Below are 22767 nucleotides of genomic sequence, written 5' to 3'. Positions count from 1 at the left end.
ACATAAAATTTCTTCCCAAACACTGCTTGGAAAACATTCAAGAGCAAAAACAAATATGAAATTGATCTGGTCACTTACAAAAAGGAATTCTTAATAGAACTTGACTCACTTTTCTCTTAATTCCAATTTCTCAGACTTCCAGTGTATAAGAGTAGCATAAAAAGATACAAGCATCATTCATAAATGTTAACTTTTCAAAGTGTGATGTCAACTGAAAAAATGGTTTATTCAAGTAAATGCTTCAAAATATCTTTGAGTGGGACTTGACTGGGCAGTTGGTAAGCAGAAGGAAAGGCAGTAGAAGAAAATGTATACACTTTGATACTGATGGTAGAATTTGGCATTCTGAAAATCTCAGTTGTACTCTGGAGAAAAACAGTAAAAGTTTTAGAAACCTGCTTTCAAACCACAGCAACCAGAAATTGTATGGACAATGATTTACCAAAGGTATGTGGAGAAAGGGACCAATTGGATTTGTAATGTGAAACAGAAATATTTCCTCTTTATACAATTAGGACAAGCAGAATGATCTTACTAAGAAAATATAGACAGTTACAAGGTGCCCATGTAGAATACAGCTTGTTTTTTTTTCTTGGCACAGTTTTAAAGGTAACTTATGATATTGCTTTGGGCTGTGTTGTTGTAGGATTCCTGACAGGGTTCTTAGTATTATATTTAGGTGCTGTCTTGAAAATTCTGGGGAAAGGCATTGGCGCAGCAGAGGCCCAGATATCAGGTGCCCCTTTCTGGCCAAGTTATGAAAACAAAGGGGACTGAACTTCAGCAGGGATCATGTAGCTCCAGAAATAGGAAGTAGATCAGTTTTGCACGACTTGGCTTGAGAAGCTGGGATTGTTCCAGCAATGTCCAAAAGCCAACAGGTACTCCTCATCTAAACTGTCATTTCCAAATTCAGAGCTCCTTTTCCCCCCTCAGAGTAGTTTTTGGGGAATTACCTCGCAGACTTCAGGCAGTTTGGATTCTGAGATCTTGAGAGTGTCTGAGCATATGCTGCTGACTTGAGGTCCTTATGGACGAAGATGCTATAGTAAGCATTTGGGGCTGGATCAGAACACCAAGCAATATGCAAAGAGACATCAACAAATATGTCCAGAAATTAAAAAGTTAAATAGAGAAGACCACTGTTAGAACAAAATGAAGGATGGTGCCATCAGAGTGCAAAGGTCAAACCCAAGGGGAATGCAAGCAAAAGGTTGTCTTACAAGGTTTTTTTTAAAATCAACGTCAGAATACTTTTTGTAAAGTTTCAAGCGTTTACTTAGCGTATTTATGTAGAAGAAGCAGAAGAAGAGTTTGGATTTATACCCCACTTTCTCTCCTGTAAGGAGACTCAAGGTGGCTTACAAGCTCCATTCCCTTCCTCTCCCCACAACAAACACCTTGTGAGGTAGATGGGGCTGAGAGAGTTCCGAAGAACTGTGACTAGCCCAAGGTCACCCAGCAGGAATGTAGGAGTGCAGAAACACATCTGGTTCACCCAATAAGCCTCTGCCACTCAGGTGGAGGAGTGGGGAATCAAACCCGGTTCTCCAGATAAGAATCCACCTGCTCTTAACTACTACACCACGCTGGTAGTGGTAGTAAATGTTTTAATTCTTACATAAAAACAATGTTGTTTTTCCCATTTTTTGTGACAAAGGTAAGAACTTCTTTCTCATTCATCTTTCAATTTGTTTAGCACAATTTTTGTTACTGTTTCTTTAATGGCTGCCATTATGGTCATGACTTTTTTAAGCCCCTGTACACACCCAGGCTTCTACACGCAAAATAGGACTTTTTCCTTTTGTTTTGTTCAGTTCGAAAGGCATCCCCTTACCCTAATTTCCCTTAACACTTATTTGTAGGTAACTCAACCCAATATAAAGTGTTGTGGCAGGATGGATTTTGGTCTAGGGCCAAGTTACCATCTGTCAGGTATATTTATGACTGAAGTTGATGGTAGACTATGTGCACAGATAGACAAAGACCAGCCAGTGCAAAATCCTTAAAACCTGTAGCAACAGATTATGACATGGCTTTGATATGAGGCAGAGTTTCATGGCTCAATACCTGACAGATAACCAAAACAAAGAGCCCGCTGTAATTCTGTCATCCCTCATTGGCAACAGAAATTCTTAGATAGGAAATGACAGGAAAGGAGAATGAAATCTTTTGGGCTCCTGGCATTAAATGACACTCTGTTTATAAAAATGTGGAGACCTAACATGATAACTTTACTTTTTTTCCTATTTTGAAAAGTTCATGTTAGGATGATAGGTTCTTGAGCTAACCTGTCTGATGGGTTTTTTTCCCCAAAGAAATGATAAGGGAAATCATATTACAGGAGTTTACAAGGTATTCATTCACCTTGGAAAAGAGAGTCTGAGGCCCCTTCCGCACACGTAAAATAATGTGTTTTCAAACCGCTTTCACAACTGTTTGCAAGTGGATTTTGCTATTCCGCACAGCTTCAAAGAGCACTGAAAGCAGTTTGAAAGTGCATTATTCTGCATGTGCGGAATGAGCCTGACGGAAGAAAATGGCTTCATACTTCATGTTCTTTGATCATAAGACACTAGCAGCCCAATCCAGACCCTGGGGTGGTTGGGGATGGTGCTGCTGTCATGCCGGCTCCAGAGGGCTTCCAGGCAACATGGGAAGGCAGAAAGAAGCTGAAATACCACAGCCTCCTGAAAGCCTTCCATAGGGCTTAATGGCGGGGGCGGCGGCGGGGGCGTAGGTCTGCCAACAGTCCTTCCAGTGTTTGCTGGGTCAATGCCTGGTGGAAGCTGACTAGCGTCTACCTCACTTCCCAGAAAACCCCCAGCTGCATTGGCCTCTATATTAGACTGGCACAGCTGTGAACTCCACGGTGCCTGCCCACTCCCTATTTGCCTTCCTAGCTAGTATAAGTTCCACTTATGCCGGCTGTGAGGACAAATGCATTGGGTGAGCCCACTGTGCCTCCCGTGGCCATTCACCCCCCCCCCCTTCCCCATCTGCATTGGGCTGCCTGACTTTTAGAATTTTAGACTCAAAATGACTAAAAAATGTACTCCTTTATTCTTTACCCATCCCATACACATTCATCAGTCAAAATTCCTCTGGCTTGATTCATATGTACCATTCCTTATCATACAACCATACTTTCTTAGGTCAGAGGCCGGAGTCCTTGCTCACTCCCATATTGTGGGAATGTCCTTTTTGGGACCACTTTATACTTAACTTCAAATGAACTATTTCGGCAAAAGTAAAAAAGGGAAAAGATAAACTGGACTTTTTATTCCTGAGACACCCTCTTTTTCTGAGGATGTTGATACTTACAATTCTGAAGATGGTATGTAACTTTGAATAGTTTAAAGCTTTAAAAGCTATGTGTTGGCATTTGGGCAGATGGTACGTAGTGAGGAAGATTTGTGCAAAGCAAAAGTGGGAGATCTTTAGCATCCTCAAAGAAACAAGGAAGAATAACTGTTTTATTGCTTGGCTGAAACCATACCCATATTATCCTATGGCAGTGGTGGCGAACCTTTGGCACTCCAGATGTTATGGACTACAATTCCCATCAACCCCCCGCCAGCATGGCCAATTGACCATGCTGGCAGGGGCTGATGGGAGTTGTAGTCCATAACATCTGGAGTGCCAAAGGTTCGCCACCACGGTCCTATGGGGTCCACCTCTTGTGGTAATGCAGGTGGGAGTGTCTACCTGTCAAGGGTGGATTCCACACAGGTGGATTCCACACAGGTGGATTCCACACAGGTGGATTCCACTACAGCAGCATCCTACCGGCGTATATGATGCCGTTGGAGCCCCAGGGCCGTTTGCACACTGAAGTGAGAGCGGCCCCAGAGCAGCTGCGGCCCGCAGCAGCGCCTCCACATGGAGGTGCCTCCATTTTCTTTCCCCACACTTACCTTCTCTCCCTGCGGAGCTCTGCAGGGACAGGAAGGCACACCTATGTTGCCCTCCGACCCCCAGGGAGTTCCGCAGGGAGAGAAGGTAAGTGTGGGGAATAATAGAGGGAGGAGCCGAAAAGCAGCACCTCCAACCCGGTGTCGTTCCCATGGCACTGGCAGGGAAACGCTATTTACCAAAAGCATTTCCGCCCGGGGGGGGGGGGGGCACAATGCTGACTCGTTGTGGAGGTGGCAGCCGTGCGAACAGTGCCCATGGAACAATGTTTTTACTGTTCCAAGAGCGCTGTTTTTGGCCTGTGCAGACTCTGCCATGGTAACGTAGGCAAAGGGCTTTTAGATTAATGACAGAATTTTGTCTTGTGTATTTCAGTTATATTAGGTTGTATCTTTGAGAAGCTCAGTTTCATTTGCTTCCCAGAAGGCCTTCTGGTCAGGCAATTTACCAGACCAAACCTGCTTAGCTTTAAAAGGAGAACTTAATCAAACTTTTGCCCATCCATCCAAGTCCAGTTTTTATCACTGGACAGTGGGTGTTTGGAGAGGCCCTCATCTTGAAGAAGGCAGTGTTTGACCTGTCTTTATTAATTCCACACTACTGTTCCCAAACACGCCTGAAAGTTTTCTGTACTTCTTAGATTACTATTTTTATGTTTCCACCAGAATTGTGGACGAAATCCTTTTTAAAAAGTGCATCCAGTTTTTTGTTTCTTTTGACACTATTTCAGCAGGCTTGATTGTTTCAAAGAGATTGTTGCTGGAGAGCCTGGTTCTGTCTATTTGTTTTCACTGGCAGGACTTCTGAAGAATAAGGTCACTTCCAGGTCTCTCCTGCAAAAGGCAGGTCTCCTCATGGCAGCAAGCTTTCCATTTAATTCTGCCTAGGAGGTTTACAAGACAGTTTCATAGAAATATTTCATGCAATGTTAGGTCCTGGTTGCTACACAAACTCTAGATGGCTGGTGCCTGATATATATCAAAATTAATATCTTGAAATGCTTCTTTGCTAATAACTAATTTATTCAGCATTATAAACAAACATGGATCATGCTAAATCCTCAAGGTCTCTTTTACGTGCAGACAAACAAAAAAACTAGTTGCCGTTCAGTTGGATTTGCCCTGGCCTCAGTCAAAATTTAGATTTTGGCCCACGGCAGGGCAACCCCCAAGGGAAAAGGCAAGGCTAGTGGAATGAATATTCTCTTAATGCAATTACATGAATGCAGATTTCATTTCTATTGCCGGTGAGGACTCTGGGTTAAGCCACGATTGTGATTGATTCCTCTAATTCCTCTAATTCTAACTTAATGCTGTGGAGGTGAGATTAGTTCACATATTTGATGAGTACATTATGTGAGCTCAGGCTTCGTTTCCTGCAAAATGTATTGTGTTCAGTGTATAACCAAATGTGTTTTAGCAATTTAGTAGCTTTCAATGCCCCCCCACCCCCCAGCATAAGGTCTGTGTTTCCTTTAGCATATATCTAAATCTGAAATCAATTAAGGCAAACCATTTCCTTCAATGTTTCCTCCCTGTAATGTTTCTTTATTAGCAGGCTTAATGGTTGTTTCTGTTAAAAGGCTTGATGAAATGATGCGTCTTTAAATGTGTTGATGTTAAGAACCTAATTAAATATTGCTTGATTAGACTTTGACACTCTTCTTTAGGAGTTTTGAAAAAATGTGTAAACATGGGCATCCTGCAAATGGTGGCCAGACTTTGTAGCTAACTTCCTTGTGTATTAATGACTTCTAACCAGAGGTCATTTGAATAGGGGTAGAAAGAAGCCTGGGGAAACCTCCAAAGCTGCTCATGGAAATGAAAAAGAATCCACATCATGCAAAACCTTAACTTTGGTGTTCATTTGAAAACTGCCATTAGCCGTGATCAGGTGGTAATGCTGACTGAATGCAGAGTGGTGTCTCTCTACCTGTATGGTGAATGCAGAGTGGTGTCTCTCTACCTGTATGGTGAAATCATATGCACTGGAAAATAGTGAAAACTAGTTTAATTTTGTACCTGAACTATAGTGATGTGATTAATTCCTCTTTGGTGCCATTTCGCCAGTTTGAGTTATGGTGACACTCAAAACAGAGATCTCCCTGTGGTTAAGTTTTATCATTTAGCTGTAACTTTCAGATAGGATAGGGCAGTGGTGGCGAACCTATGGCACGGGTGCCAGAGGTGGCACTCAGAGCCCTCTCTGTGGGCACACGCAAACAGAGTCAACCCCCCCCCCCACACACACACACACACATCTAGGCTGGTCTGGGCCGCTGGGCTCGATTATTAGCATTAAACCTAAGACCATGTTTTGGGGAAGCAGTGTAGGTAACCCTGTTAAGCGCTGTTAAACCCCACTGATTTTCATGCAAAGAACAAAAGTGCAGTCCTTTACCTAGGAGTAAGCTCAGTTGCTGGCAATGGGGCTTGCTTCTGAGTAAACCCTCCTAGGGTCGTGATTCACCCGTTGGAAGAGATGCACAGTTGCTTCAAAGCAAAGCCACCGACAACTACCAAGCTTACTCCTGAGTAACGCACGCCTCGGAGCCAACCGTTTTTTCTAAACTAAAACTATTCAGGTTAAATTGTCCTGTTGGCACTTTGCGATAAATAAGTGGGTTTTGGGTTGCAGTTTGGGCACTCGGTCTCAAAAAGGTTCGCCATCACTGGGATAGGGAATCGACAGAGACTGAGCATGTTATTATGATAAATATAAAAGATTAAATTCTTGAGTGGTAAAATATAAACCATTCTACTGCTGATCAATAAAAAAATCAGAAGGCGGCACTAAATGTGAAAGCACAACTATTATTCTGTGGAATAAATTAGGTCTAAATAAAATATAGCTTTAAATATCAGATTAAATATCATACCTTCTTGCTATTGCAATCTGTTAGCGTATGCACATCAAACACAGAACATAGCTGAGCTAAAGCCAAAGCAAATATGAAAGCTGTATATTGAAGGCTCAGGCTTAAAACTTCTGGCATGGATAGCAGAAGGGAATCATACAGTCCAATCCAGAGCCCCTGGTGACTGCAAGCCAGTGCTACTGCGGTGCTGCCCCTCTGCCTCAAGGGGGCTTTTCAGTGGTGCGGGGAGGCAAGATAATAATAATAAAAAAAACCTTTCCCTGCCTCAAAAAGCTCAATGGGATTATGCTGCCCAGTTCCACCCCTGGCCAATAGTGTCCAACCCTTAATTTTCAGCATCGTAAACACTGGCCTAAAATTGATCCTTACAAAAGGAAATTTGTTATGAGATGTAATACTAATACAGTCACCATAGTTACTTCACGTATAAAATTAAACTGGTTTCCACTCCATTTTCCCCATGCAAAAGATTTAGCATACAGTTATGGAGTCACTCTTCTTCATCCAGAGATGATGGTTAATGGTGGCTGTTAGTTGAATACTAGAAGCTGAGGTTTGGTATGACCCTGGCCCTTTATTCATTTCTCTGAACAGCTTTAAAGGATTTTTTTTTCCTGCAGGTTTCTTCTATCTTGGGACTTAAACCTTGGGGGTCATATGTAGGCAATACAGGCATGTTACTTGAGCTGGTTTTTAAGGTACAGCTGGTGTGGTTCTATGTATTGTTCTGAGTCTCTCAGAAACAGTGACATTTTGCACGGTGCTGGTGGCGTGGGCACCAATGTAACCCTTCTGCCACTTCCAATGTAGCCCCCTCCCCACACACACTTCGGATTGCACCATTAGTGTATGTACAAGGGTTTATTTTTTTAATAAGGTGTGGTTTTCCAGCATGCATACGTTTTTGAGTAGTAATAGGCAATAATGTCTGAAAGTTTGGCTTTTCATACTTTATACCCTTGTTTCCATTGTGTTATATGAAAATACCAAATGTAAATAAATGGAACAACTTTTAATTTTGTATTTTCCAATCACTTTAAATTGCTGGAAGGTACTTACAGAACAAATGATGTTCTGTGGGAATCTTTTATTTCGTTTTGTGTTACACTTTGAAAATCTTTATACATAGAATGTATTTCAAGCCAACTCTTGTCTTCAAGTTGGCAGGCATTTAGTTCTATACTTAGGTTTATGTATGTTATAATTCACGCTCAGTTTGGCAGCAGTCCTGAAAACACCTTTACTGTGAATAGTTTACTTAAGGCTATGGCATTATTTATGAACAAGTGATTTCCTAGATGCCCTTTGATTATTATTCAGCAAGGCAAATTTTACATTCAAAATGGAAGTTCTGTTTTTGTTTTTAGCGCAGCTATAAATTTTAGCCCCAGTCTTATATCTATCAGCCAGGTGTGGCCCCAGTACAGTGAGACAAACCAGTGCCACGGAATAGACTTCTTCAAGTTAGGGGAAATCCAAGGCTGCAAAAAATAAAAGTATTAAAAGTGGTTCCTCTATCTCCACTCAGTGTAAAGTATTAAAGTAAAAGTAAACAAAAGAGATTTCTCTGTCCCCATTCAGGCCTTTTCTGCACATGCAGAATAATCCACTTTCAGTCCACTTTGCAGCTGGATTTTGCTATTTGCAGAATAGCAAAATCCACTTGCAAACAATTGTGAAAGTGGATTGAAAGTGCATTATTCTGCATGTGCGGAAGGGGCCTCACTGTATCTGCTTGTGCTCAGATATCAGGGCAAAGGCAGAGTTGGGGTAGAGCTAGGGTTACTATAACAACCAAAGGTTGTATGAGGCATTGAGACATTGGGGAAAAGCATCCAGGAGGAAGGGTAAGATAACTGGGAGATAACAAAATAAATGGAGCAAGTGACAGTAGAGAGGCAGGGCCAGAGAGATTGGAATAGACAAGGAAGAAGGAAAAATGTATGCGTGTGTAGTGCTATCAAGTTGCTTCCGACCTAGAAGAAGAAGAAGACTTTATTTACAGTCATTGACCAGATATTCTTCCGACCTATGGTGACCCTATGACTCAATGGCCTCCAGAATGTCTTATCCTTAACAGCCTTGCTGAGGTCTTGCAGACTGATAAAATGTAGGTGAGGGGAAATGGACAGGGAGTGTAGTGGGGAAGGGGAAATATGTGGGCCAGTGGGCAAGAGTAACTGCTGTGTAGAAGGATTAAAATACTTGGGAATCTTTTATATACACAGATGTCTGGACCAACACCATTAAGTTTAGGATAAGCAGGAGACCCAACTGTTTGAACAATAATATGCCACAGTTTGGTTGATACCCTTTTGCCTGAACTGCTGAGTGCCAGCACATACTTGTGACATCTTGCAGAAGCAAATTTTATGCCCTTCTGACCATTCCTGAAATATTTCCTTGATACCACCACTGCTTGGTTTTGTTGCACTGGTTCATTCCCTGAACAGAAGCTCAGATATACTATAATTTGAATTACTGTGTTATAGTGCCGAACTTCAGTACACTGTTGGAATAGAAACATGTCTTAATTTTTCTTAGTAGACTGGATATTTATTAAAATGTTGCATACCAGAATGCTCCAAAATATTCATTTCCTTTTTCAGTTCATCCTGTCCTAATGTCTAAAAGAACAGAACATCCTGTTTAGTTTAAATTCTGTCAGTTAAATTTAGCAAGTATTTGTTATTGACTCAAAGATTACTGTGTTTTGAAAATTAACTAGAAACAGATTAAATTTATCTCAAAAGATTATATGATTCAGACATCAGAAAGAGCTGGTACTTGCATGTGTATAATTGACCCCCCCCCCCCCCCCCAAAAAAAAGGCTTTTCTGTATTAGGATTACAAAATTTGAGATACCTGTTTGTGCTAAGAATCAGAAGTCCAGTGTGGAGTTACTATTCTTAAATATTTTAAATATCTTTTTCATTGGTTATGGATAAGCCAAATTGAGAACAGTTACCTGAAGAACTGTTTCAACAGACCCCCAAAATTTAGACTGGTTTAAAGCAAGAAATGGAAACAGAAAATACAGCTATCCAAGTTCAATGAGGTTGAGAGAGAGAATGACGGATTAACACCTGACTAGTGTCAACCATCAAAGCCAACTCAAACAAATCTTTTACAAAGTTTATGAAAGATGTCTGGACTTCCAAAGGTCTAGAGGGGAAAGCATGTCTGCTATTATGCAGAAGTGGCCAAGAATGTATTCCTAGATGTACTTCTTGAAGTGCAATCCTAAACAGAATTTTACCTTTCTAAGTTAATTGAAGTCTGTTTCCTTAGAAAAGTGTCTGTTTAGGAATGCACCATTAAAAGCTTAAGATTGTTGAGAGCAATCCTTACCTATAATTGTCTAAACGATGGAATGTTGCGACGAAAAAGAACTCACCAAGTGAGTCCTGCTTGCCCATTGGTGCCCGACATTCCATCCACTCCCCCACCTGCCTTCTTCTGAGACAGGAGCAAACCCAGCTCTGCTAGGCCCCCCAACACTCTCCCGTAACGCCCCCACAACCCCCCACAGTCCAGCTTGGCCAATGGAGCAGCAACAACTTGGCACCCACTGCTCCACCAGCCTTCCAAAACCCTAACTAGGATCATGACCACCCAGGTTCACATTATCACTCAGCCTCAGAATCTTACTATGTGATCTTGACTCACCCTCACCCTCAGCTTCACCTACCTCATAGAGTTGTTGTGAGGATAAAATGGAGGAACATGGAATGATGTAAACTGCTTTGGTTCCTCATTGTGGAGAAAGGTAAGATATAAATGAAATAAAATAATAACAAATTTAGTGGAAGATGGCACCAGATAAAAGATTGGTGGGTGGGTGGGAAGGAGAGAAGAGAAATAGGCTATGGGGTCTTTCAGGGAGGGGAAAGAGGAAATGATGAGGAGTAAGAAATTAGGTACCCCCACTTGTTTTTATACTTTTATGTTACCACTACCATAGCATCTCTGTCATCTCTGTCATTTTAGTTACTCAGAATAGTTATGGGAGTATTATGGAAACACGGCTTAACTCTTTAAAGTACATAAAGGTACATGAAGATACGTACAATGGAAAAATAACTTTTCATTGTTTTGATTTATACTAACCTTGGGTTTATGTATATTTGCTGGAATCAGCTGTTTATATCAGGCCAAAGTTCACCTGAAACCTCATCATCCTTCATGACAGATGGGTTTTCTTTGTCTAAACATTTGTAGATTCTTTATTGAGCCTATTACCAGTTATGGTGACAATGTGGCTTTCTTTTTGAACGTAAAAAGCACTGCTAGTCTGTATTGATTGATGTGGAATTTCAGAACTTGTGTACTATAATCTCTCATGCTTGCTCGTATATTTAAGCAGATGTTAGTAATCTGGAGTCTGATGGGTTCAGGAGAATCTGTGAAGTATATGAAGGTTTAAAAAGTCAATATATTCAAAAAACAGTATTGTAATAGTCAAAATAACATACAAGATTAAGGGAATAATATAAATAGAGATTTTTGGAAGTCTGCTCATATATATATACATAAATATATAGGCATTATATTTTTATTTGTAGTTTGTTTTTTGTTTTTGTTGTTGTTGTCAATGTGTTTGTTTGTTTGTTTATTGTTATGTTTTTCTCTCTTTAATGTGTGTAGGGGTGTGTGGGGATAAGAATTAGGGTTAAGGTGGAAGATATATAAATTTATGTGTGTAACTCTAGGTGTATATAACTTTGTTGATATCCAGTGTCAAAATGTTTGTTTTATATTTATGTATCTTCTTTATATCTGTTGTTATTAATAATAAAAACATTTAAAAAAACAAAAAAAATAAAATAAAAAGACAATGGATCATAACGTAATTAACTCTCAATGACAAAGTGTATTCAAAACCTACTGCCCAACTTTCTTCATTGTTCTTGGTAGAAAAACATGTCTTATTGAAGGCCACAGATTGGCCTTTATAAAAGCATTAAGAGGAGGAGGAGGAGAAGAAGAAAAAGAAGAGGAGGAGTTTGGATTTATACCCCACGTTTCTCTCCTGTAAGGAGACTCAAGGTAGCTTACAAGCTTCTTTGCCTTCCTCTCCCCACAACAGACATCTTGTGAGGTAGGTGGGGCTGAGAGAGTTCCGAAGAGCTGTGACTAGTCCAAGGTCACCCAGCAGGAATGTAGGAGTGCGGAAACACATCTGGTTCACCAGATAAGCCTCTGCCATTCAGGTGGAGGAGTGGGGAGTCAAACCCTTTTCTGGGGAAGGGCTTTTTTGTTTCACTGATGAATGCTGAGAAAGTTTCACTGATTAATGCTGAGAAATGATGAGAAGAGAGTATTTAAGATTTTACCAGCTGCTGGTAAGATGATCAAGACAAGGCTATTAAGTTTTATGGTGCTTCTATTAATGGCACCACTTTTGATGCTACAATTGTAGAAGCTTCAGCATAGAATTACAGTATGGTAATTATATTCATCACGGAATGACGATATAGTAATTATATTCAGCCACTTGATGGACACCTGAATGCATGCAAATGTGCCTCACCCATTGTGAGGTGGATTAAACGTATACCCTACCACACAGTCACTCCACACTGTGCCATGGAGAGAAACACATCTTTACCGTGACATGCCTCTGAAGATGCCAGTCACAGATGTGGGCAAAACGTTAGCAGCAAAAACTACCAACCACAGCCCTCCAGCCTGGAAAACCCACAACAGCCAGACATCCTTCTATGTGCATTTCAGTAGGCCATGTTGTCTTTAAAAGATATCTAGCTGCTGGTGTAGAGTTTTTGCAACAACTAAATGATGACCAAAACATGTTTTTAAATCAAAATTTTAAGTCTCAGAGGATTGGAGCACTGAGTTGGGCTGGTGTCCAGACTCTCAGTAGTGAGCAAAAGCTTTATTTTCCACCCACATCTTGGGTCTGTCTTCTAAGAGCTAATAAAAGGATTTATAGCTGCTGTGGCATTTTATCTTAATAACAGAATGAGTAATGCAAAAGCCCACCCTGGAAAGAATGCTTGGAGCAAGAGCTGCTAGGTGGTTTTTTGAACTTGCATTAACAGATAGTGAGGCTGGGAGTAACTATAAATTATGGTATTCTAAACTCTGAGTCTCAAGAACATGTGTCTGATTCTTCTCTTTATTTCAGAATTTGTTGGGTTGGATATTTGTATAAGCATGAGTTGCCATCATGAGGGAAATTTGTAGGCCCTACATTTAGGTCAAATTTATGTTCTGAAATTTTAATGTAATATCCAGCATTAACTTTATACGGTAGAAGCAAATGAAGCTATTTCAAATTGAAAATGTAATGGGTTTTATTTTTCACATTAGAAAATATATTGTTAGTAAAGCAGGCATAAAGATGTCAATAGCTTTTAACTAAAACCGGTGTAGATGACTGAATTCTGGTCAGGTTTTTCAACTTGTTACTTGTTACCTAGCTTTATATCTGTTCCATGATGTGTTAGAATACAGAAAAAAAAGGGGGGGGATCATATTGCCAACTCTGGAACATTGCCAAGTTCATCTAGCGTCATGAACAAGCACTCCATGGTCAGATACAGTCTGAATCAGCACCGAACCTCCAAACTCACAGACCTTTATGCTGAAAGGGGTGAGATAGCAAACAGAACTTGAATCACAAGCCAAGGTCAGGTCAGGAGAATCAGCGTCAAGCACAGCAAGGTCACTGGCACCAGCACGTAGTGGAGACATTGCTACCACATATCAGCTCTTCCCTCGGCCCTGTTAGGTCCCTCCATTCGTTGGAGGAAAACCTGCTGGAGGTCTCTGACCCGAAAAATATCCAGCTGGCCTCCATGAGGGCCAGGGCTTTTCCGGCCCTGGCCCCTACCATTGTACAACTGGTTTCTGAAGCTTTGGCCTAGTGCCATTATGGGTGGTAGTTCTGCACCAAGTGTGGGCAAATAGCAGGACTCCTTCACTTGCCCCCAAGTAACTCCAGGTGAATAAGAAAGACATCTTGAAGCCCTCTATCTTGGTAGCTGGTTCCCTTCCAGAACCTTCTTCCACCAATATGAACATTAAGTCACGGAACCTTTCTCTTCTCCCCTCTTCTGCTTTCCTTCCTAAATTTCTTTACCTCTCTTTTGTGTTCCTTCCTAAATTTAACCCTCCCACCCTAACCCTCCCACCAGTTATTCGGTTCTCCACCCCATTTCAGGCTGGTCAGCCCCATTGCCAGGGGGCACTTCCCTGTTTCTTATCCTGGTCAGGGATTACGCCCTTCCTATCAAAACCCCCTTCTTTGCTTATTCTACTGATCCTACTTGGGCAACCTCTTCCTCTAGGTTGGGTTGTTCTGGACTAGCCAGAAAACCTTATTTTGGAACTGTAATCTAGTTTAAGGCACACAACCAGAAGCTAGTACTGTTCAGACCAGAAACCAGTACTGTACAAACATGAATTATATTGAAATTACTTTCCATCTTGTACTTTTGTTTTTATTTCCATTCTGTGTCATAGATAAGAGCAATACAGTTCCTTGCTTGTCTCCCTGCTGCCTCTTTTCAAAGGTTTATTCTGCTGCTAGACTGGGAACTATGTGTAGAACAGAATGAGGATTTCCTTTTGTGTGGAACTTGGGTTCTAGATTTTCACATGTAGGCAGTGCTTGTCATATGACACACTTGAGACAGGCATTGATTTGGGCAAGCACTATTGCCATCTGGAACTGATCTTATAGTACAGTGATGGTGAACCTTTTCGAGACCGAGTGCCCAGATCGCAACCCAAAACCCACTTATTTATCGCTAAGTGCCAACATGGCAATTTAACCTGAATACTGAGGTTTTAGCTTAGAAAAAATGGTTGCCTCCAAGGCACGCGTTACTCGGGAGTAAGCTTGGTGGTAGTCGGTGGCTTTGCTTTGAGGCAACCGTACAACTCTTCCAAAGAGTGAATCACGACCCTAGGAGTGTTTACTCAGAAGCAAGCCCCATTGCCAGCAACCGAGCTTACTCCCAGGTAAAGGATCACACTTTAGTTCTTCGCATGAAAATCAGTGGGGTTTAACAGTGCTTAACAGGGTTACCTACACTGCTTCCCCAAAACTAGGTATTAGGTTTAATGTTAATAATCGAGCCCAGTGGCCCAGGCCAACCTAGATGTGTGTGTGGGGGGGGACTCTGTGCGTGCCCACAGAGAGGGCTCTGAGTGCCACCTCTGGCACCCGTGCCATAGGTTCGCCACCACTGTTATAGAACTACAGTCACTACAGCAAACTCTGAAAAGGGCTGTCCTTGAAGACGGCCTGGAAACTTCAGGTAGTATTCTGTGTTGCCCCTACTTTGAGAATCTGTGGAAGCTGCCGATGTGTTTCCATGATCCACTTAAATTCCTCTGACCCGTAAATCTCTGAAAACACCCCAGGTAAAATTTCCTTCTGTATGCTCCTCCGCTCTAATACCGAATCCAACATTAAACCAGTCTGACTTCAGCGAGGCACTCTTTTCTGCAGAAGCCCAAGAACTTGGAATGTTCTGCTGAAAACTAATGTGATGTATAGTTTTGTGAATTGATTGTAGATGTTTTGTATTTCACAGTGAATTTTGAAATATGTACTGCAAGGTATTATATAGAATTCTCATAAATAAAATTACTTTTGCACGTCTCAGTGGCATCTTGTAGATCTAAGTGCATGGGTATCTCTTTAAGCACTATTTGATCTTTTTTTTGCCTTGATCTATAATGCCAGCCAAATCCATCATATGATTAAGATCATTTTGGAATGCAAAAATTGGCAGTACGAAGGGTGAAAAAAGGAGAGAAAGAATATTTCTAAAGAGAGGCAAAAAGAACTTCAGGTATATGTGATTTTTATTTTCAAATGCAACCCTTAAAGCATTAGATAAAACATGCCTAATTAATACTGGCGGCTTGTTTTGTTCATTTGTTTGGATAAAGAAGCCTTGAAGAAATTCCATTTAGGAGTTTAATAAAATTCCATACTAAAGAAACAACTCCCCCCTAATTATTTCTAAGCTGCTTGTTAATCTTCAGGTCTCCTTATTGGCACTCCCACTGGTTGTAATCTTTGTTCAAGCTGGGTTGTATGTTGTCCAAATAGTTTTCTAAAATACAAGCAATAGAAGCCTTCTAAAGGGGAGCATGTCCAGCTTCTAATTTAATCTTGTCAAGGGCTATTCTAATAGCTTTTTGGCCTTTCCAAGAAGGCAAAAGCAGGACAAGGCTACTCTGTGATGTTTGAAGTGATCAATTTTGCACAGCTTACCTTTAATATAGAACAAATTGGTAGGCAGTAGTAGCAGAAATGACTTCTGGATTAAAGATTAGAAAGACATGTTTGTGCTGTTCTGTCTTGAATGACCTTTTCAGTCACCATTTGTATATATTTTTCTTTCCATGGCTGCGTCTAGAAGTAGTATCTTGTTAGCTTGAATAGAAAGCTGTTTGCTTTGTGAAACATAATACACAACACATTCTGTTCGGCAGCATTGAACCTCAATCCTATATGTTCTATTTGGTGCTTCATAGTTTTATTGACTTGACTTCTCTGATTTCTGTGAACCACTTGAACTAGGTTATGTGGTTTCTAAAACATAAGAATGGGGCACTTTTTCATGGGAGCAGCATCTTGACTATGTAAACAAATCCAGTAGGCTTATAGAACCCCTTTCAGAAATTGATGAGTACCGTACTTCCCTGAATATTCTTACTCTAAATGTCAATTCAGGGAACAACTTTCAGTGTGTTATCTGCTAATAACTCTGGTAGATGTACTTAACTTGCTTATAGACCAGTGAGAGTTCATAGAACACAATATTTCATTGACCGTTTTGGAGATGGTATGCTCTCTAGGGATGTTTCTTTCTCTCTTATACAGCGGGACGTATACAATTTCTCTTGTAAAAGTAGAATCAGTGGTTTAGTATTTGTCCTGTCGAGGCCCTCAGGGGTCAAAATCTCATATTTGATCTTCAATATTTATTAAATGAGGTTGCCCATAGCTTCAAGGTTGACTATCACTCAGCTCTATATTTATTCCCTAACCAGGGTCTGGAACTTTGAGCCAACATTAGTTGGCTTCCTCCTGGCCGTTGATCCCATTGCCTGGCGACTGGGTTTTCAGACTATGCCACCGAAAAGATGGAGGAAGTCTGTTAAATCCAGTGGGGCTTCCTGCTGGCATGGAGTCTTTTTTATTTTTACATTTTAAGTCTCCCTATGTCCATGGTGGCGAACCTTTGGCACTCCAGATGTTATGGACTACATTTCCCATCAGCCCCTGCCAGCATGGCCAATTGGCCATGCTGGCAGGGGCTGATGGGAATTGTAGTCCATAACATCTGGAGTGCCAAAGGTTCGCCACCACTGCCCTATGCTGTCAGGAAGCCTCATCGGGGGCGGCAGGGTGGCTTGACCAGGCAACTGGCCGATTGAATGGGGCTGGCAGTTATTCCAAGTTGTGAGGGGGTTTCTGTGAGTGAGCCCTGATGACATGAGCCCAACTTGGGCTGAAGGCCCTCTTGTTTGTCAGATATTTAGTGCATAAAACTGTTTGCACCTGTGACAGCTTGAGCTCTTTTGTTACAGAAGATTAACATTTCCTCAGAATACGGCCTTTTCAGGTTTTCATGCATTAATTTAATTTGTTGCAGCTCAAGGATTCATACAGGTTGTACAGGGGAATGAGTCCAAACATTTCTATACCTCAACTTGCCCATGTTGGCTGTTCATAATTATGTTGCCTGAGAAATAGCGTTAGGTGAGTCATGAATATTCCAGATAAGCTTCCCTTTGCCAATATTATTTTCCTTCAGTTTTTCAATGTAAAATTGATTCAAAGTTTGTGGATCCGGCAAGCTAAAAGTCAAAGCAATTAAAGTTAAAAGGAAAACAGACTGAAATTGTTCTGACAAGCTGTGATAAATGTGTTATTCCTTGTTTTCATCCTTAGGAAAGATGTCCAGTGATCGTGCTCTGAGGAAACAGCAACAACTCAACAACCTGGTAGCTTTAGTGATAAAGCTGGCTAAGCCGGGAGATGTGATTGTGGATTTTTGCAGTGGTGGGGTAATGTATGTTTTCTTTAATAAAATGTAGCCTTGTTTTATTCTGGTCTTTCTAAGTCTACTAGCACATTCACAATGGAAACAGACATTGGAATCTGTTTTCCTAGTCTCTTGTCAGTATTCTTTTGAAATAGTTATTGTGAATTGGATCAGATCTGTGGGATTAAGATTCTGCATTTTCTTTGGTTTTTCACCAGGGACATGTTGGAATTGTTCTTGCTCACATATTGCCCTTATGTCAGGTAAGATGTCAATAAAATATCAGCACAAACTTTTGATAATCTGGAACTTATAATTAAATGCAAACTTTTTGGTGAGGATATGGAGGCTGCCAGGAGGAAAAAAAGAAGAAATCATTTTTGGGGGGCCGGGGGGGGGGCAGGAGAAAGTGTGGTCCCCATACAAGTCCTTGTGCTTTCCCTACTGTGCAGCTAGTCCTGACCTCCCAACAGGTACTGTGTAACTGGGACTGGCCCATTCAAGTGGCTGGAAACACACAGAATTTTCTTGGGAGAGGCTGCAAGGGGGGAGGAAAAGCTAATTACACTTTTTGTGGTGCTGAACAATCCTATGGCTGTTCCAGGTTTATTTTTCTTAATCAGAAATCTTGGGTCAGAGACTGAAGGGGCAGTTGCCCCTGTTTTCCCATTCCTACTGCAAGACTCCCTCAGGCTGTTTCTGCACAGCCAAGGGAGAGAGCCTGCATCGGCATTAATCATGCCGATGCAGGCTCTGGGGCCGTTCGCACAAAGGGCCCCATGGGATGCGCAGCTGTTGGAGCAAGCTCCGCACAGCCGCGTATTCCCCTCCCCGGCCTCAAACGCCTCCTTACCTTCTGCTGGCAGTCGTCGCTCTGAGGAGGGAAGGGGACACACACACCCCATGGCCAGAGCGACGGCTGAAGCACTGGAGGCGTTTGCGGCTGGGGAGGGGAGAGGAGAGGAGGGGGAAACGCCGGCTTCCACCCACTGTCGTTCGCATGGCAGCGGATGGAAGCCGGCGTTTGCAGGAAAACTCGCTCCCCAAGCAAGTTTTGAAAACACTGTTTTGGCAGCGGCGCCTGTGCGAAGGGTCCCTGCCAAAACAGTGTTTTACCGGGCTGAAGCCGTTGCTTTCAGCCCATGCAGAAACCACCATAGCTTATTCCTTAATGTCCTTTATCCCTAAGGAACAGCCTTCCTTGAGTGCAGAATATATATGTCAGACATGACCTGATTCAAGTAGCTCATAAGTTATAGCAGTAGATATTCACTGTGCATCTCTGTATTACACATTTGAAAGAGATCTTCTCTGAGAAATATGAGGTTGATCTTACTGGAGCCTATAACCTGAAAAAGCCAACCTTTTCCCAAAACCTTGAAAACAATCCAAGATGGCCAATAGGCATGGGCTCAAGTGAAGCCTCTAGAACTGTGGTGGCGAACCTTTGGCACTTTGAACCAATTGGCCATGCTGGCAGGGGCTAATGGGAATTGTAGTCCATAATATCTGGAGTGCCAAAGTTTCGCCACCACTGCTCTAGAAGGATCTTGCGTTGTATGGTGAAAATGGTTACAGTATTCCTGCCTCCACAGCAATAGCAAAACCTTATTCTAGGAATGTGGTGCACCAGAATAAAAGTTAAAAGAGGCACGCATAGGAAGTTGTACATTTTGGATAAAGAATCAGGTCGGGCAGAATTTAACTATACCAATGGCTAGATTGATACAGAAGTTGAATATCACAGAGTTGTGGTGGTGGTTGGGGGGAGGGGGGCAGGGTGTCTTCGAATTAACAGATGCATTTTTACAAATCAAAAACAGACCACAATATTATTGTTTCTGTGAAATGTAGATAATATTAATAGAAAACAAAGAGTTGTCACTGATACGTGCTAAAGAAAGAAGTGATGAATTAGGATTAAACAACATTTGGTTCATCCAAGCAAATATGGATTATTTTAAAGGAACTTTTAATATTGGGGTAAGTAATCGTAAAAACTTCATGCATTGCAAATATTTTTAACAAACAAAATACTTTAACCAATGTTTAACGTGTGAAAATATACATTTGTTTTCTATAAGGCCTGTTACGTTCAAGGTATACTCTTGTGGATGGCTCAGGCTAGTGATATTCACTCTGCAGCTCATCGAGGGCGACATTCACAATTGCATGAACCTAAAGAGCAAAATTACTCTGTACCCGGGACATACAGACAATTGGGACATACAGATGAGGAAAACGTAGTTAACTTTAGCGTTCTTGGTCTGACTTTTTCAGGTGGCTTTGCATGCTTGTGGAGTGGCAACAGACATGGTGATCGAACGGTGTACCAAAGTTTGTGCAGCGTTTGTCATCTGCCCTTGCTGCTATGGCTTCATTCAGAATACAGCCAAGTTTACATTTCCACGAAGGTGAACCCCTGTTTGTTATAATTGTATTGGAGGGACGTTTGGGTTAAAATGTGTGACACAGAACACAGAATCTTAGTAACTGTGTTGGTTGCATAGAACAGTAAAAAGTGAACAAGTTGAAAAAAAAGAAAGGAGTACTCTTTAGCTACCCCCAAACTGTTGGGGGGGGGGTCTTAGGACCTGAAGTCTCATGGGCCAGGAGCAGTAAAGAGGCCGGGAGATGGCTAAAATTGAGTAAAAATGCTGGTTGAATCCAACCCAACTTTTAACAGCTAGCTTTTAAAATACTGGAAGCTAGTTCAGAAATAGGCAGCATGATATAGTGGTTAAGAGCAGCTGACTCTTAACTTTGTTTGATTCCGCACTCCTCCACTTGAAGCCTGTTGGATGAGTTTGGGCCAGTCACAGTTCTCTCAGAACTCTCTCAGCCCATGCAGAAGCAGGCAGTGGCAGATGACCTCTGAACATCTCTTGTCTTGAAAACCCTACTGGGTTGCCATAAGTCAGCTGTGACTTGACAGTGCGCGCGCGCGCGCGCACACACACACACACACACACACACATACTTTAGAAAAAAATAATAATACCTCTTGGTAATGGAAATGTATAGCCCCAAAGATAATTTTCTGTTCATGCTTTCTATCTCTGTCAAATTTTTTATGCTACATTGTCTCCAAGGTGCTCAGAATATGCGACTCCCCTCTTTCTGATAACCCTGTAAGACAGGTTAGTATGAGAGAGTGACTTGCCCAGCAGTACCCAGTAACTGCCGTAGCTCTCTAAACATTGCAACCCATGTCACCCAGTTTTTAGTCAAGTCACTGTACCACATTGGCTCTGTTTTGAGGATTGACTGCATTTAATTGTACCATACGAAACAGAGCTTCTGACTGCAGTACTTCCTCATAAATAAAGGCATCCCGCTCCTTTTGTGATCCCAAACTACCAAGGGAGTATGTCAGAGGCTGTTTCGGCACACCCCCGGGACCGTTCGCACAGATGGTCCCAGTAGAGGTGGGGAAGATGGCGCAACCTGCGCAGAGGCTGCGCCATCCCCCGAACGCCTTACCGTCCCCTCCGGCCTTCCGGCGCGTCGCACAGGCCAGGGGACACGCCCCCCTGCCCTGTGTGACAGCTCTGGAGTCGCAGGGCAGGGGGGCGAGAACTAATATATCATGTGCAACATCACCTGAATGACTGAAAGGAAGAAGTGACATTAAAGCGTTTAAGAAAGAGGGGAATGTCGCCTTCCAGCCGCTGCCCGATCTTAAGCACCCTTCGAGGGTTCGCGGGCCAAGCAGCTGCTGCGATGCAATAGCAGCGGCAGTGTGAACCCCTCCCCAGGCACGCTGTTTTTAGCGTCCCTGGGGCGCTCTTTACCACCCGTGCAGAAAGGGCCAGAGAGAGAGAGCTGCATTTCATAATTCCAGCTGAAAATTACCTGTAAAATTTGTAGGGAACAAGTTTAATAGATTTTTTTAAAAAAAACTCTGGGCATAACAGAAATATTTTTAATATGGTTGCATCATTCCAATACAGTACAAAACTTTGCTGTTTGTTTCAGAAAACTTAGCATCCGTGTAGACTTATATTTTACATATTTAGAGAGCTTCCTTGTAAACCTGGCTATGCTTTTAAATAAAGTTCATGATCTAAAAATAACAAACTTTTAATGGGCATATGAGAAGCTCACAAAGCATAGCAATAGAAATCAAGCAGAGCTTCAGAGACGTAATTCAGATTGTTTGGGTTTAATTGAACCTTTTCATACATTCCAGTTATCTTTATTGGCTGTAAAATAGGCCTTTCGCTGTTGAATGGTTGAACTTTTCCCCCTTTGTTCTATTAGAATACAGCACTTTGAAATAGGAAATAATCTCTCTCTCTGCCGAGCTCACTTAATCTAAAGTATGGACACCTAAGAGTGTATATGTTTAATTTTCAAAAGGCAATAGCAACGAGTTGGCTCTTTTCTGCTAACGGAAAGAGGGGCATTTTCACTGCTTTGCCCCTCCTACTACAAACTTCCAATTTGTTCTGCATGCTACTCCTAGTAGTGCCCTGTCTCAAACAAGCAGCATTTTGGGGGAAATCAGTGGGCTGCAGTAGATGGTGGGAAGAACAGAAGTTCTGTGTATTATCGAAGGCTTTCACAGCTGGATTAAACTGGTTTTGGTGGGTTTTCCAGGCTGTGTGGCCATGGTCTGGTAGATCTTGTTCCTAACAAGATGCAGGCGAAACGTTAGGAACAAGATCCTACTAATACAATACAATACAGTACAATAAACGTTTACTGGCATAACATGTTGACGTGTGAATAAACACGATTACTGAATTTGAAGAAAGTTCTACCAGACCTTGGCCTGGAAAACCCACCGAAACCAACAGAAGTTCTGTTCCACCAACAGGAATGATTGGCAAGATTCAACTTTACATGCAGAGTATTTGGAAAGAGTCACCGCTACAATGTTTATTACCAATCAAGACACTATCTTTTATCAAATGTATGTTGACTAATTAGAC

At 41.8% G+C, this 22767-nt stretch overlaps 1 protein-coding gene across 4 annotated transcripts in view; it reads left to right on the top strand.

Moving 5' to 3' along the window:
- Positions 1-22767, top strand: part of GSTCD (glutathione S-transferase C-terminal domain containing) — a 52623-nt gene that overhangs the window by 16853 nt on the left and 13003 nt on the right. For 3 of the 4 annotated variants that reach the window (XM_048509039.1, XM_048509038.1, XM_048509037.1), the window contains 4 exons: positions 17737-17852; positions 18049-18093; positions 19685-19813; positions 20111-20244. In XM_048509039.1, coding sequence (XP_048364996.1) covers positions 17737-17852; positions 18049-18093; positions 19685-19813; positions 20111-20244 — 424 coding nt within the window. The remainder of the gene's footprint in view (positions 1-17736; positions 17853-18048; positions 18094-19684; positions 19814-20110; positions 20245-22767) is intronic. The other variant, XM_048509040.1, reaches the window with a different exon arrangement.

Source organism: Sphaerodactylus townsendi, linkage group LG10 (assembly GCF_021028975.2).
Source record: "Sphaerodactylus townsendi isolate TG3544 linkage group LG10, MPM_Stown_v2.3, whole genome shotgun sequence".
Taxonomy (NCBI): Eukaryota; Metazoa; Chordata; class Lepidosauria; order Squamata; family Sphaerodactylidae; genus Sphaerodactylus; species Sphaerodactylus townsendi.
Note: the sequence above shows the minus strand (reverse complement) of the source record. Positions and strands in the feature narration are given on the sequence as shown.